This window comes from Salvelinus namaycush, chromosome 11 (genome assembly GCF_016432855.1).
Source record: "Salvelinus namaycush isolate Seneca chromosome 11, SaNama_1.0, whole genome shotgun sequence".
Taxonomy (NCBI): Eukaryota; Metazoa; Chordata; class Actinopteri; order Salmoniformes; family Salmonidae; genus Salvelinus; species Salvelinus namaycush.
The window spans coordinates 29,526,348-29,544,047 of NC_052317.1; the positions used below are offsets into that span (position 1 = coordinate 29,526,348).

The 17,700-nt window shown below is 40.2% G+C and overlaps 1 protein-coding gene across 1 annotated transcript in view; it reads right to left on the reverse strand.

Annotated features, from left to right (window-relative positions):
• Positions 1–17,700, reverse strand: part of LOC120055597 (corticotropin-releasing factor receptor 2-like) — a 64,156-nt gene that overhangs the window by 1,594 nt on the left and 44,862 nt on the right. The window contains exons 3-10 of the mRNA XM_039003478.1: positions 15,289–15,374; positions 13,547–13,653; positions 13,087–13,204; positions 12,835–12,988; positions 8,665–8,725; positions 5,353–5,425; positions 4,886–4,971; positions 46–181 (exon numbers count right to left, since the gene is read on the reverse strand). Of these exons, the coding sequence (XP_038859406.1) occupies positions 46–181; positions 4,886–4,971; positions 5,353–5,425; positions 8,665–8,725; positions 12,835–12,988; positions 13,087–13,204; positions 13,547–13,653; positions 15,289–15,374 (821 nt within the window). The remainder of the gene's footprint in view (positions 1–45; positions 182–4,885; positions 4,972–5,352; positions 5,426–8,664; positions 8,726–12,834; positions 12,989–13,086; positions 13,205–13,546; positions 13,654–15,288; positions 15,375–17,700) is intronic.

Below are 17,700 nucleotides of genomic sequence, written 5' to 3' on the forward strand. Positions count from 1 at the left end.
AAAAGAGGGGCACAACTTGGTAAAGAACAGACTCCATGATCTTACCTGAAATGATTGTAGAAATGAATTGAAATAAATAAAAACTATTTGCGAGATGTCGTCCTCTCCGGGATTAACAAAAAATAGCATGTAGGTGATCCCCAGCAGAGGCAGTAACACTAACGTCGCTTTGACCGCTTTTCTGTGAAGGAAATAACAGAAAAACATCAGTACTCCCATTTACAGTACAGTAGTTACAAAAGTAACTGGGGAAAGTGGTTGCTTGTTTCAATGTACGTCAATACAAAAAAGCATTGAAAGACCCAAAAGGTTTCCTTTCTTTCTATTTTTGTAGATTGCTTGCTTTTAATCATTACCACAATCTGTTTACAAAAGACCCCAAATAATGAATGTCAGAGATACACATTCTGAGTAAGTATGATTAGAACCCCATCCCACAAGACTACTGACTCAAATAAGAGGGAGTTTTTGTTATTGTTGACAATGTTGCCCAAGGCTTGCCTCCAGCAGGTTGAGGAGGGAATGGAGCTTATTCCTTCGGGTTTTGCGGTAGATATTACATAACAAAAAGCACTTATCAAAATAAAGCTGAATTAAATTATGCAAGGATTGTTCTACCATTCTAGATAAAAGAACCGCATTGAGAAGAAATACATTTAAAAGTGAAAAGCCGTGGTATCAACAACTTGATGCCAGAACAAAAGTCGAACATTATAAGCGGCCCATTTGAGTATCTGGTTGCAAATGGCATTCTTAATTTTATCCAAATATGATGGGATTTCAGCTAATCTACCTAAACTGTGAAGCAGTTGATGGCCCAGGTTACACCTCAAATAGCACATTACATATCGTATCTAAGGATATAAATCCACTGGGAACCCAATGACAGCAATGTCAGCATAGGAGTAAAATAAGATATTTTCTATAGGACAGAGGTCTGCAGACGTTGCTGGGATTTGAGATTTCCCCCTTTGTGCTCTCAAATAATCCACCATGAAAAAGAGCTTAAATGTGAATTTGAGGACGATGCAAGTTGTTCTATGAATATGATATACAAGGTTATTAGACACTGTGCAACATCAACACTTCATTTCTAATGAAAAAGAGGGGAAATTGTTTCAAACAGAAATGATCATAATGGAAAATGTTGTCTGTGTGTGTGTGTGTGTGTGTGTGTGTGTGTGTAAGTGTGTGTAAGTGTGTGTGTGTGGCCATATATTCATAGGAATGTTATGTAATGGTGCGTGCAAGTTAAGTACATATTGAAGGGATTCATCCATAATAAAGCAGATGACCGTTTCATCACTTTGTTGAGTTAGAAGGGAGTTGTTAAACAGATTTAAATGCTCCATCAATTTCTCCATAAAATGTGAATGTTGAGTGGAGGTTGTAATGACTGCAATAAATTGGGTTGGCAGTCTCGCATCACAATATATACAATGTATTACGAGTAAGGAGGAAGACCACATTAGGATAAAGAACATGTCGGTCGAAATGTTATTGTATCACCTTTATTAAAAGCTTTTTTTACAGACCACCTATAGAGCAAACAAACAGTGAGTGGACATTCCAATGTTAACTATGAATTAGAGTAGCCATTGGTACAATATATTTACAAAATTATGTGGACACCACTTCAAATTTGTGTCCGTTGCTGACAGGTGTGTAAAATCGAGCACACAGCCATGCAATCTCCATAGACAAACATTGGCAGTAGAATGGACTTACTGAAGAGCTCAGTAACTTTCAATGTGGCACTGTCATAGGATGCCACCTTTCCAACAAGTCAGTTCGTCACATTTCTGCCCTGCTAGACCTGGCCCAGTCAACTGTAAGTGCTGTTATTGTGAAGTGGAAACATCTAGGAGCCACGAAGTGGTAGGCCACACAAGCTCACAGAACGAGACCGCCGAGTGTAGTGCGTAAAAGTTGTCTGTCCTCGGTTGCAACACTCACTAAATCAAATCAAATCAGTTTATTTGTTATGTGCGCCGAATACAACAGGTGTAGACTTTACAGTGAAAACTGAGTTCCAAACTGCCTCTAGAAGCAATGTCAGCACAAGAACTGTTCGTCGGAAGGTTCATGAAACGGGTTTCCATGACCGAGCAGCTGCACACAAGCCTAAGATTACCAATGCACAATGCCAAGCATCGGCTGGAGTGGTGTAAAGCTCATCACCATTGGACTCTGGAGCAGTGGAAATTCATTCTCTGGAGAGACGAATCACGCTTCACCAACTGGCAGCTGGCAGACGGATCTGGGTTTGGCGGATGCCAGAAGAATGCTACCTGCCCCAATGCATAGTGCCAAGTTTGGTGGAGGAAGAATAATGGTCTAGGGCTGTTTTTCATGGTTCGGGCTAGGACCCTTATTTCCAGTGAAGGGAAATCTTAACGCTACAGCATACAATGACATTCTAGACGATTCTGTGGTTCCAACTTTGTGGCAACAGTTTAGGGAAGGCCCTTTCCTATTTCAGAATGGCAATCCCCCTGTGCACAAAGCGAGATCCATACAGAAATGGTTTGTCGAAATCGGTGTGGAAGAACTTGACTGGCCTGCACCGAGCCCTGACCTCAGCCCCATCGAACACCTTTGGGATGAATTGGAATGTCGACTGCAAGCCAGGCCTAAACGCCCAACATCAGTGCCTGACCTCACTAATGCTCTTGTGGCTGAATGGAAGCAAGTCCCTACAGCAACGTTCCAACATATAGTGGAAAGCCTTCCCAGAAGAGTCGAGGCTGTTGTAGCAGCAAAGGGGGGACCAACTCCATATTAATGCCCATGATTTTGGAATGAGATGTTTGACGAGCAGACTTTTGGTCATGTAGTGTACTTCCTGTAAGTGATTGGATTAAGTTGTATTTTTATCCCCCCCAGACAAAATGGAACCTAGACAAGTAGGTTCTGTGGTGATAACATTCTTGGAAAGACCAGTCCACTCTCTACCATTCAGTCACATATCATGTCTGTCAAAATTATAGGAAATTACTGTTCCTTTTAGCAAAATTTCACTTCTGGATGGCTTGAAATTTGCAGTGGTGTAAATTACTTAAGTACTACTTAAGTAAGTGTTTGGGGTATCTGTACATTACTTAACTATTTATATTTTTTTGCCAGCTTTTACTTTCACTTCACTACATTCCAAAAGAAATGTACTGTTTACTCCATACATTTTCCCTGACACCCAAAAGTACTAGTTACATTTTGAATGCTTAGCAGGACAGGAAAATGGTCCAATTCACGCACTTATCAAGAGAACATCCCTGATCATCAAATCAAAGCAAATCAAATTTGATTTGTCAAATGCACCGAATAAAACAGGTTACCTTACAGTGAAATGCTTACTTACAAGCCCTTAATCAACAATGCAGTTTTTAGAAAATAAGTAAGAGATAAGAATAACAAATAATTAAAGAGCTGCGTCCGACAAGCGTCGGAGCCGGTGTAGTATGATTCGATCTTAGTCCTATAGTGACGCTTTGCCTTTTTGATGGTTCGTCGGAGAGCATAGCGGGATTTCTTATAAGCTTCCGGGTTAGAGTCTCGCTCCTTGAAAGCGGCAGCTCTACCCTTTAGCTCAGTGCTAATGTTGCCTGTAATCCATGGCTTCTGGTTGGGGTATGTATGTACAGTCACTGTGGAGACGACATCCTCAATGCCCTTATTGATAAATCCAGTGACTTATGTGGTGTACTCCTCAATGCCATCGGAAGAATCCCGGAACATATTCCAGTCTGTGCTAGCAAAACAGTCCTGTAGTTTAGCATCTGCTTCATCTGACCACTTTTTTATAGACCGAGTCACTGGCGCTTCCTGCTTTAATTTTTGCTTGTAAGCAGGACTCAGGAATATAGAATTATGTTCAGATTTGCGAAATGGAGGGCGAGGGAGAGCTTTGTATGAGTCTCTGTGTGTGGAGTAAAGGTGGTGTAGATTTTTCCCCCTCTGGTTGCACATTTCACATGCTGATAGAAATTAGGAAAACTGATTTAAGTTTACCTGCATTAAAGTCCCCGGCCACTAGGAGCGGCGCCTGTGGATGAGCGTTTTCCTGTTTGCTTATGCCGGTATACAGCTCATTGAGTACGGTTTTAGTGCCAGCATCGGTCTGTGGTAGTCTGTAGACAGCTACGAAAATTACAGATGAAAACTCTCTAGGTAGATAGTGTGGTCTACAGCTTATCATGAGATACTCATGATAAGCTCATCGAGCAAAACCTCAAGAGTTAGATATTGTGAACCAGCTGTTGTTTACATATATGCATAGGCCCCCGCCCCGTGTCTTACCAGAGGCTGCTGTTCTATCCTGCCGATAGAGTGTATAACCCACCAGCTGTATGTTCTTAATATCGCTGTTGAGCCACGACTCGGTGAAACATAAGATATTACAGTTTTAATGTCCCGTTGGTAGAATATACGTGCTTTCAGTTCGTCCCATTGACATCCCTACTCCCTCTGAACTGGCGGACTCACTAAACATAAACGCTTGTAAACTATGTTTGTGCGTTGTTGTGTAGCCCTGGCTATCTGTAAAAAATAAAAAATAAAAGAAAATTGTGCAGTCTGGTTTGCTAAATATAAGCAATTTGAAATAATTTATACTTTTGCTTTTGATACTTAAGTATGTTTTTGCAATTACATTTACTTTTGATACTTAAGTATATTTAACACCAAATACTTTTAGACTTTTACTCAAGTAGTATTTTACTGGGTGACTTTCACTTTTACTTTTCCATTAAGGTATCTTTACTTTTATTTAAGTATGCAGAATCTCATCTAAAATGTTTATCAAAGATATGAAATGGGGGTCAAGTAAAGGTGGCATAATATGGCATGCAATATTCCAAATAACAACCCCACAGGAGAAGCGACTCACCTGTACTGTATGGTTTCTGATGTGGTAGAAGCTCTCAGCTTGGTCATGAGAATTCTTACTATGTTGAAGAGGAAAACGAAGTTTATCTAGCAGAGAATACAGATGGAAAACTTTAATTATGAGTTCATTATGTAGAACATAATGTTTTAGTAATGAAAAAACAACAACTGAGGAACTGACATGTGTTGTTGCATTAGAGCAGCTTATTTTAAAATGTTCTTTAATTTAACCTTTATTTAACTAGGCAAGTCAGTTAAGAACAAATTCATATTTACAATGACGGCCTATACCGTTCAAACCTGGGCCAATTGTGCGCCGCCCTATGGGACTCCCAATCACAGCCAGATGTGATGCAGCCTGGATTTGAACCAGGGACTGCAGTGACACCTCTTGCACTGAGATGCAGTGACTTAGACCGCTGTGTCACTCAGGAGTAAACAGTGATAAATGACCATCTTGTTACTTACCAAAAGAACAAGGATGACCGGCCCTTGATAAATGTAGTCAATATACTTTCCAGGTTCTTTCCCAAACCAGCATCTGTTGACAAACATTAAACGAATGGCTTTGCTTTCAAAATGTAGCATATTAACCATTTGTATCAATCTACCCTGAGTGTACAAAACATTAGGAACACCTTCCTAATATTGAGTTGCACCACCCTTTGCCCCCAATTCGTTGAGGCATTGACTCGACAAGGTGTCAAAAGCGTTCCACAAAGCTGCTGGCCCATGTTGACTCCAATGCCTCCCACAGTTGTGCCAAATTGGCTGGATGCCTTTTGGGTGGTGGACCATTCTTGATACACACTGGAAACTGTTGACAGTGAAAAACCCAGCAGCGTTGAAGTTCTTGAGACACTCAAACCGGTGTGCCTGACACCTACTACAATACCCTGTTCAAAGACACTTACATATTTTGTCTTGTCCATTCACCCTCTGAATGGCACACATACACAATCCATGTCTCAATTGTCTCAAGGCTTAAATATCCTTATTTAACCTGTCTCCTCCCCTTCATCTACACAATCTAGAGCCATAATCATTATGCTCAATTCTGCATATCTAAGCATAACTCTTGAGCTGTCTGTATCATCCTGACTGGTGCTAAAATCTGGGTAAAAGATTGAAAGGAATGTGAGTCTTATTCAGTACATATAGTAATTGCTTGCTTTTCTAAAGTCTACTAACCTTGCCAGCAGGCTACGATAGTTAGACAAGCTAGCTATCTAACTTGATTGATAACCTCAAATGGCTTCTTGGTAGCTAGTTATGAGGTTGGGAGATTGGAAACCTATCTAGGCTAGCTAAAGCCAACTTCATAAAATTGCTAGGTGGCTTGTAGTATTACAGAAACATTATTTTATATATTTATATATAAAAGCATTCTTCCTCTCTCTCACGCACATTTACTTTGTCACATGGAACATCTGAACTCTGACCAATCAGCGCGGCTTTGAATGTTGCTAGGTTACTCGTGGGCATGGTTTTGCACCAAGTTTGGCTTGGATAAAAATGACGTGCCCCTGTGCCCCCTATGGCCATGACACCTCTGTTCCAGAGAACCCAAGTCAGAAAATGCTACTATGAATGAAATGAAATTAGATCTGAATGTATTGGAGGGTGAATGTTGACTCTTAATTTTCCGAGAAGTACCTTTATAATAGCAGCATAGACCTCAAAGTCAAAACTATAAAACACAACCTCTAACTAATGAACTGACGTCTGACTTTCTTGTATTAAAAAGGACAGAAATAACAATTTCAAATACCCTTATCTATCAAATACCTTTAGATAACATGAATTATACTCTTGTAAATGCTACAGCGAATGCCTCTGTGACACCTACAATACAGTAAATTGCTGAATCATCTTGAATCAGTATTGGTAGTTTCTCCACAATACTAAAAGGATTTAAATAAATCTTGTTAGGGATAGCAGGCAGTATTCGGAAGTTTGGATGACTGAGGTGCCCAAAGTAAACTACCTGCTACTCAGGCCCAGAAGCTAGAATATGCATATGCATGGTAGTATTGGATAGAAAACACTCTAAAGTTTCTAAAACTGTTAAAATTATGTCTGTGAGTATAACAGAACTGATTTGGCAGGCAAAAACCAGAGGACACATTTTTTTTCTGTTGACCTGTCAGCCAATTCAAAGGTTAAGCTATTGAAAACAAAGACTTCCGCCTCCCAAATTGCAGTTCCTATGGCTTCCACTAGATGCCAACAGTCTTTATACATGGTTTCAGGCTTGTATTCTGAAAAATCAACAAGGAATAGTTGTTTATCCTCAGGAAGTCCTAAGGCAAAACTAGTCTCATTGCACGCGTGACCGAGGGAACGAGCTGCGTTCTTTTCCTTTCCGATTGAAAATAGTTAGCTCCGTATGAAATATTAGCGTTTATTTAGATATTAGAGCACCTAATAATGAATTAGAGATGTCATTTGATTTGTTTGGAGAAACTTTACCGGTAACTTTTGGAACTCCTATGTCTGCATTCTGAACGGGTGGATTACTGAACTCAATGACGCCTACTAAACGGACTATTTGGGATATAAAGAAGGAATTTATTGAACAAACCGACCATTCATTGTGTTCCGGGGACTCTTGTGATTGCGATCAGAGGAAGATCTTCAAAGGTAAGTGACTTATTTTGTCGCTACTTGGGATTTTGTGACGCCTGTGATTGTTAGGATAATATGCTGTTGTGGGGTGCTGACCTCAGATAATCGAATGATGTGCTTTCGCCGTAAAGCCTTTTTGAAATCCGACAATGCGGTTAGATTGACAAGATTCTAAGCTAAATAATCATGTATGACACTTGTATTATCATGAATATTTAATATTGCATTTATTGTATTTTGAATTTGGCGCTCTGCAATTTCACCGGATGTTGTCGAGGTGGGTCGCTAGCGGAACGCCTGCGCCAGAAAGGCGTAATTACTACACTGTACCACAAAGGATATAAGACATCATTCAAGGTTTATCTGTGACTAACACATTTACCAGGACATACACGTATTGTCACGCCCTGATCTGTTTCACCTGTCCTTGTGCTTGTCTCCACCAAACCAGGAGGGCGAGAAAAAGAGAGAATGGGGAAAGCAGGAGCTGAGACAAAACGCTGGTTGAATTGACAAACAAGACGAACTGGCAACAGACAAGCAGAGAACACACGTATATATGGGGAAGATGGGCGTAATGGGATAATGGGGAAGATGGGCGTCTTCCTGCATCTTCCCCATTATCCCCTGGGTACTTATACGTCTGTTCTCTGTTTGTCTGTTGCCAGTTCGTCTTGTTTGTCAATTCAACCAGCGTTTTGTCTCAGCTCCTGCTTTTCCCCATTCTCTCTTTTTCTCGCCCTCCTGGTTTTGACCCTTGCCTGTCCTTACTCTGAGCCTGCCTGCCTGACCACTCTGCCTGCCGCTGACCCTGAGCCTGTCTGCCGTCCTGCACCTTTGCCTCTACTCTGGATTACCGACCTCTGCCTGACCTGACCCTGAGCCTGCCTGCCGTCCTGTACCTTTGCTCCACCACTCTGGATTATCGACCCCTGCCTGCCTTGACCTGTTGTTTGCCTGCCCCTGTTGCTGTAATAAACATTGTTACTTCAACACAGTCTGCATTTGTGTCTTACCTGAAACGTGATACGTATAGGTTTCTATGCACTCCATCAAAGGTCATCAAATACAGCAAAATGTCTACAACACAAACTACTTACTATAAAATGCTTGAGATTCCACTGTTGTTGTTAATTAGAAATGTGCACTTACTGTTCATTTTCATTGTAAAGCTTCCCAATGGCCCATGCAACAATTATAGGACATGGAATGCCTGAAAGAAAGATAAAAAAAAAAAAAAAAAACGTATTGCCAATAAACATCACATCTAAAAGTATTGAAGACTACAACATCTGAGTGATAGTGTTAATATCATTAGGGAGTAGGGACATGCTCTAAATTAGAATCAGGCTGCTGTGTTTAGCAGCTATTACATAGATTAAATTAAGGGAATCCATTGAGGCCAGTTGGATCCGTCCAGTTCTACTTTGATCTGGCTTAAGAACTTCTTATCTTCTTGGTCTCTAGTGTTGGACAGATAAAGTTAAAGCTATTCCACTTTTTACATTCAGGGGTTAAAGAAAAATAAAAAAAGATCCCAGAAATGAAACTTAAGTTGATCTCAGATTGATTGTCTGGGGCCAAGTTAACCTCCCCTTTCATGTAAGAAAGTCATGGCCATCATGCTTTTAGGGATTGAGGATTATTTTGTTTATGTATTAAACTGTGAGTTCCAGACCCGTTCCAGACCCGTTGCTTAGGGGGTCCGGGGTCTTCCCTGGGATAATTTATATGTAGGACTGAGAAGCTCAGTTCTGGTGACTTTTTAAAAGGACATTCTACTCTAAACTCATGATTTTTAAAAAGTATGCTGACACCATCTAAAATAGAATTTCCACCTCCAGAAATGGGCCCAATAACATATGGTAAAATGTATGTAAAAATTATTTGTAGCCTATGCATGGTCTATATTATCAGATGTGTTATTAGCAATAAGCATTATGTCTTATAGCCCAACTGCTGCAGCATAGGGGCTATAAAATATACATAGGCTGAAGCATGGGGTTTGTCAATCTGCATTTACCCCATTGGACACAACATCCTGATTGTTGTTCTTATTATTAATGCTTATTACTTTAATATAAATATGTATATATAAATAATTCTTAATTATTATTCACACAAAAATCAGACTATGCTCAAACCCTACACCCCAACCAGAGTACTCCGTTCTGAGGATGATAGCGGACTATATTGCCACTCTTATTTGCCATCTCTTCAATCTAGCCTACAGTAAAGTGTGTGCCCTCAGGCTTGGAGGGAAGCAAAAGTAATTCCGCTACCCAAGAATAGCAAAGCAACCTTTACTGGCTCAGACAGCCAACCAATCAGCCTGCTACCAACCCTTTGTAAACTTGTGGAGAACATTGTGTTTGACCAGATACAATACTATTTCACAGTAAATAAATTAACAACCGACTTTCAGCTTGCTTATAAGGAGGGGCACTAAACATGTACATCACTTCCACAAATGACTCATGATTGGTTGAAAGAAATGACAATAAGAAGCTTGTGGGAGCTGTTTTGTTTGACTTCAGTGCAGCTTTTGACATGATCAATAATAATCTGCTGCTGGAAAAACGTATGTGTTATGACTTTACATCCCCTGTTATATTGTGGATTGGGAGTTACCTGTCTAACAGAACACAGCAGGTGTTCTTTAAGGAAGCCTCCAACAGAATCCAGGTAGAGTCAGGTATTCCCCAGGGCAGTTGTCTAGGCCCCTTGCTTTTTCAATCTTTACTAATGACCTGTCACTGGCACTGAATAAAGCCAGTGTGTCTACGTATACACATCAGCTATCACAGTAAGTGATAGCAAAGTGCTGCAGTCAGTTTTAGAATGTGTGGCAAGTAATAAGCTAGTGCCATTTTTTTTACTAAAAGCATTGCATTTGTAATAAACCATTCACTAAGCCCTTTACCTCAACAAAATCTTGTAATGAATAATGTGGAAATTGAGCAAGTTGACGAGTTTTATAACCCATGATTGTAAACTGTCATAGTCAAAACATATTGACGCAATGGTAGCTAAGATGGGGAGAAGTCTATCCGTAATAAATTCTCCCATTTCACCCATTCCTCCACATACTCCACTGGCTTCTAGTCAAATCTCGCTTCCACTACAAGACCATGGTACTTGCCTACGAAGCAGCAAGAGGAACTGCCCCTTTCTACCTTCAGACTATGCTCAAACCCTACACCCCAACCAGAGTACTCCGTTCTGCCACCTCTGGGCCTCCCACCCCCTAATTAATCGCGATTTATTTTGTCATGTGCCTTAATGTGTCTGGACCCCAGGAAGAGTAGCTAATGGGGATCCACAATAAATACAAATACCTGTCATGCCCTGATCTGTTTCACCTGTCTTTGTGATTGTCTCCACCCACCTCCACGTGTCACCCGTTTTCCCCATTAGTCCCTGGGTATTTATTCCAGTGTTCCCTGTTTGTCTGTTGCCAGTTTGTCTTGTCTTGTCAAGTCAACCAGTGTGTTTTTCTGTGCTCCTGCTTTTTCTTATCTCTCTTTTGCTAGTCCTCCCGATTTTGACCCTTGCCTGCCTTGACTCTGAAACCGCCTGCCTGACCATACTGCCTGCCCTGACCTCAAGCCTGCCTGCCACTCTGTACCTCCTGGACTCTGACCTTGTTTATGATCTTTTGCCTGTCCACGGCCATTCTCTTGCCTGCCCCTTGGATTATAATAAATATCTTGAATATCTTGAACCATCTGCCTCCCGTGTCTGCATCTGGGTCTCGCCCTGTGCCCTTATAATACCTAGACAACGCATAGTTGTTCTAATCTAGAAAATGAGAAGAAAGTCTATGTTAAATTAACCCACATGCCAGACATACTGATTAGAAATTATGATTCACAAGAGTAAGAACCAAGTGTTGTCACGGTAATGCCTGAAATGAGAGATCATAATTCAATGTTGCAAATACTGTAAGATTCCACTTCAACGCTGAGGCCTGCGCAAAACCACTTGATCATCAGTGGAACTGTGGCAGACTGAGTAAATTACTGAAGGGTTTGCTCAAAGACATCCCAATAAAACCAACATAAAACCTGATTACAATCTTAACTTATAACATATATAGACAAATGATCCACTACTGTGCAAGTTTTTCACTTCTTACAGAATAAATGTGCATAGCAAAGACCGAACTGTTCAGACAGACTGCTAGATCAATTTAAACATTTTGTTAAATGTAAATGTATAAAATTAATTCTGACCATCATCCCACTCCTGACACCAACACATCCCACTGCTGAAACCAATGGAATGAAACAACTCCACAACACCTCCACTACACGTAACTGAATTGAGTGAACAAACTTTAGTTAATTACATTTTGGGGCCAAGATGAGATTTCTAATAACTATACTGGATGTATTTACTATACCCAGGCCTTTACCCTAGCCTACAATACGTACAAAGAGCTATTTGGGATGATTCACTTAAATGTGAGCTATATACATATCCATTCAGATCAATGTTTTTTTTCCCAGTGCACATAAAGTCCTACACTACTGTACATGTTACATAAAGAAAACGACAAGATGGCTCAGCAGTGAGCTGAGCTCAGCCGAATGACTCAAGCCTACTCGTGTCATTTCAGGTGCCTCTCCATGGTGTGAGTCAGCTTCTAACATAAGTGCTAGTCTCTCCTGACTGCAATGTGCTTTCACTAACACTTCAGCTCTAGGTGAGCCTGGGTCATTTATGTGGTGATGACTGGATGCATCTGCTGCCCGTCCCGTCAAGTACTCGCTCAATCACAGGCCTGAAATGATGCACAACCACCGCTGATTCCCCCACAATCCGATAGCATATGGTCTTTTCTTGAAAATACATGCTTTTAGTTTCATCTCTCAAGGTGCTTTGAGGGAAATGGAATGGAGTTTTGTTTTGCTAATCAGCGATATTTAGCTACATTGTCTACATAGGTATACTCAGGCATTCTGTAGCATTCATAAAATCACTGGTCTGTTCTATGTAATATGTGGGGATTTACCTCTTACAGCTACAGTAAAATTATATTCCTATTTCTAGAAACAGTTGTTTTTAACCAGACTGTCACAATGGCTCATGGAGGTGACAATATGATTTTTGAAAAGAGGGTAAACATCATAACTGCCATTTCATGTTTCATATTTAGGCGGCGTCAATTGTGCCTTATGCAGTTTTATGATAGAAGCCAGTCACTTGTCATAGTCTGACGTAGTAAATTGGTACTCAAACACTTGTCATAGTCTGACGTAGTAAATTGGTACTCAAACACTTGCTGATGCTGAACATTATTAATTAGAATGCACTTACACCAGCCAATGAACAAGAAGACCCATTTCTTTAGCTTGTCCGTTGAATAAGTCATCACAATGGCTGTGTGAAGGTAGCATCCTTCAACAAACATCCAGAAAAAATTGGTCACCACAAAATAGTTATATATAGTCGTTATAAGACGACACCAAGACTGTAGAAAGATAGGAAAACAAACATAGTTAGTTATTAGTGCAATAAAAAGCCTAACAGTCATGTGAATTGTAAATGATCATATGTAACAACAGTTACCTCATTGCTCTCATGTATATTGTGATCAATCAACTGAAGTAGGAACCACATAACATTCCTCAAAATGAAGGTTGTTATCAAGTTCCAGTGGATTATGTTTCGAAGGCATCTTATGCTCCTAGAGACGGAAATAAAGAAAACCATGTTTTAGTCTACATACCTAAAGTTAAAATATTCCAGTCAAAAACATATTCCTATAGTAGGCCACAAGTATACATTTGACCACATTTTATTCTTGGATGCAATTTACTTGATCAAAGATATATATATATATTTTTTAAAGTGTTATATTAACAAGCATCATAACACAGTGTATACTTTACATAGACACTTAAAAGACATTAAGCGAGTTAGCCTAATAGGAGGGCAGTCCTGCAGTTCACATAAATTTCACTCATTATTTTGTAAGAGGTCACATGTACTGCAGATACATTTAGAAGGGTACTATTTCTGTACTTGCCTTAAGCATAAGAAGAGAATGAAGGCTATGACAAGAGCTCCCACAGAAATACAGTGGCCTAGGTAGTTGATGATCAGAGCAATCTTATAGTGCATTGGATATTTCCTCTGTGGGGAGAATATCACAAGATCTACTTCAAAATCTCGATAGACACAAAATGTTAAATAAAAAATAAAGGGGTTATATACACATTGACAGAGACATACATTTGCAATGCACAATTCACCTTCAAAAGATATCGATAATACATACAAATGGAAATGTGAAACATTCTGATGATAAATTACATACTTTAGCTGACTGGATTAGTAAGAATAAATAAACTGTTATTATATCGTAAATGTGCCATAAATATGCCCTAATCAGACAAGTAAGGTAATTATGCCACAACTAATTCTGCACTATATGTGAAAATCTTTCCGTATTTGTGACATCAGTAAAGCAGCAAACATAAATATCATAATTTTGAATGTCCTACAGTATAAATGAAAATAATCCGCTAATCATGTTACACAATCATTCCAAAGATATAATTTGAATTGTTGTTATCTAGGACATATTGTACATCATCGTGTCTAACAGGTTGATCTGATTACACTATATACACAAAAGTATGTGGACACCCCTTCAAATGAGTGGATTTGGTTATTTCAGCCACACCCGTTGTTGACAGGTATGTAAAATCGAGCACACAGCCATGCATTGTCCATATACAAACATTGGCAGTAGAATGGCTTTACTGGAGAGCTCAGTGACTTTAAATGTGGCACCGTCATAGGATGGCACCTTTCCAACAAGTCAGTTCATCAAATTTCTGCCCTGCTAGAGCTGCTTCTGTAAGAAACGTCAGCACAAGAACTGTTAGTCAGGAGCTTCATGAAATGGGTTTCCATGGCTAAACAGCCACACACAAGCCTGAGATCACCATGCTCAATGCCAAGCATCAGCTGGAGTGGCGTAAAGCTCGCCAACATTGGACTCCGGAGCAGTGAAAACACGTTCTCTGGAGTGATGAATCACGCATCACCATCTGGCAGTCTGACGGATGAATCTGGGTTTGGCGGATGCCAGGAGAACACTACCTGCCCTAATGCATAGTACCAACTTTAAAGTTTGGTGGAGGAAGAATAATGGTCTGGGGCTGTTTTTCCACGGTTCGGGCTAGGCCCCTTAGTTCCAGTGAAGAGAAATATTAACACCACAGCATACAATGACATTCTAGACAATTCTGTGCTTCCAACTTTGTGGTAAAAGTTTGGGAAGGTCCTTTCCTGTTTCAGTATGACAATGCCCCCGTGCACAAAGCGAGGTCTTTACAGAAATGATTTGTTGAGATCGGTGTGGAAGAACTTGACTGGCCAGCACAGAGCCCTGACTTCAACCCCATGGAACACCTTTGGGATGAATTGGATAGCTGACGGCGAGCCAGGCCTAAGTGCCCAACATCAGTGCTCGACCTCACAATGCTCTTGTGGCTGAATGGAAGCAAGTCCCCGCAGCAATGTTCCAACATCTAGTGGAAAGCCTTCTCAGAAGAGTGGAGGCTGTCATAGCAGCAAAGGCGTGACCAACTCTATATTAACGCATTAATGAGATGTTCGATGAGCAGGTGTTCACATACTTTTGGTTATGTAGTGTGTGTGGTTCTGGTTGTTAACGTTGTCTCTAACAGGTTACTTGCAATAAGCATAATAAAGGAGAAGGCACAGGGTTTGATCTATGTAACCAATAGTTATACCAACCTTCTCCTCCAAAATGGGTTCACAACTGGAGTAGTTGCTCTTCAGAGCCCACGTTCCATTATCCATGCATTCTCTGTAAGCACTCCCTGCGAAAAGAGGAGTGAGAGGATTGTAAAAGTATGGTCACATTACTTATGGGCTATAATTCAAGTACAGGTACATTCAATAGAATGAACAGAAATATACAGATGTAGGATCTTAATTTGAACTATACTGTCACAGAAAAATAATCCTTCAGCCACAGAATTTGAACGTTTACTCCATAATATTGCTTGATCAGTGGTTAGGCTATCAGCTGGCTAAAAGTAGTCTACATGAAAAGTGCAATACTGTTAATATAACTGTGTGTTAGTGTGGATTTTCAGTGAATTTATGTAAATCGCAAAGCTCATCTGCATTTCCTGTGGTGCAGGAAAATTCTCAGTAACAAAAGAGTGTTCAAATTAAGATGTGTACTCATAGCTGGTTGCTCCTATTGGCCAAATATCAAATGTATGAATTTATTCTTGCCATCTGTGTTGAGTTCAATATTACACAATACATATTAATGTGCTGTACTTAAGATAAGTAGATAATAGTAAAACAACAATCATTCATTTGTAGTAACAGTTATGAAGTAAGTCGATAATATACTGAACAAATATATAAACGCAACATGTAACAATTTCAAAGACTTTACTGAGTTACAGTTCATATAAAGAAATCAGTCAATTGAAATAAATTAAGAGGACCATAATGGAAATAAGTCCCAAACTTTACTGTGTGTTATCCTCAATTATTGTATTCATGTGCATGTATGGATTTTTCAAGTTTTATGTGTGCTTGTTTTTTTATATGATCAAATTAATAAACTAAACAAAAAAAAATCGATTAGGCCACAGATACCTTTTAAAAAAAAGGTTCAAAAAATATTTGTCGCACTGCATGCCTCACACATCTCGTTCTCATACAGTTGATCAAGCTGTTGATTGTGGCCTGTGGAATGTTGTCCCACTCCTATTCAATGGCTGTGCAAAGTTTCTGGATATTGCTGTCATACATGTCGATCCAGAGCATCACAAACATCCTCAATGGGTGACATGTCTGGTGAGTATGCAGGCCATGGAAGAACTGAGCCATTTTCAGCTTTCAGGAACTATGTACAGACCCTTGCGACATGGGGCCGTGCATTATCATGCTGAAACATGAGGTGATGGAGGCGGTTGAATAACACGACAATATGCCTCAGGATCTCGTCATGGTATCTCTGTGCATTCAAATTGCCATCGATAAAATGCAATTGTGTTCGTCGTCCGTAGCTTATGCCTGCCCATACCATAACCCACCTCCACCATGGGGCACTCTGTTCACAATGTTGACATCAGAAAACATTATACGTGACCAACAGATGCATATCTGTATTCCGAGCCATGTGAAATCCATAGAGCCTAATGAATTTAATTGAACTGACTGATTTCCTTGGATGAACTGTAACTCACTCAGTAAAATCTTTGAAATTCTTGAATGTTGCGTTTATAAATTTGTTCAGTGTAGTCAACTCAATAATAGTTACACAGTCATTCATGTGTAGAATTAAGTCAATGATAGTTAAACAACATTATAAAACAGGTTGTTTGGATCCTGGATGATGATTGGTTGATATGCAGGAGTTGTGGGACAACAACTCCTACAAAATACCATGACGTATTAATGTCATAATTCCACTGCCCCACAGCCCAGGCAGGAAATTCATAAACTTCATCTCCTTCGGGGAAAAAGCATTTACACATTATTTTTCCATGTGTCAGGTATGCTCTCTCTCCGGCGCTCTAGGTCGCCATGCTCCCACGCCTCAGCCGGATCGACAGGTTCCTGTGCCTCAGCAGAGGTGACCGGTCCGCTCTTGATCCCCAGGATCGTCATTTTGGTCTGTGTCATGCGGCTGGAGCCGCGCATCGGGGAGGGGGTCCTGTCACGTGTGCTCCCTCTCCGGCCTCTAGGTCACCAGGCTGCTCGTTATGGCGCACACCTGTCACCCCCGTTACGCGCATCAGCGCATAATGACACTCGCCTGGACTCCATTACCTCCTAGATTACCTGCCCTATATGTCACTCCCTTTGGTTCCTTCCCCAGGCGTTATTGTTTCTGTTTCATGTCTGTGCGTTGTTCGTGTTTCTTGTATTGTATTGTATTGTGTTGTATTGTGTTGTGTTATGTTGTCTTGTGTTGTGTTGTATTGTATTGTATTATGTTTCGTTCAGTCATTAAATGTATTCACTCCCTGAACTTGCTTCAGGGAGTGAATACATTTAATGACTGAACGAAAGCTCAGCTCACACGTTACACCATGCTACTATTTGGTTTGAAATAGTTGGGGGTTGTATAAACATACCTGTCTGCCTCTACAACCTGTGCAACAACATATCATTTTA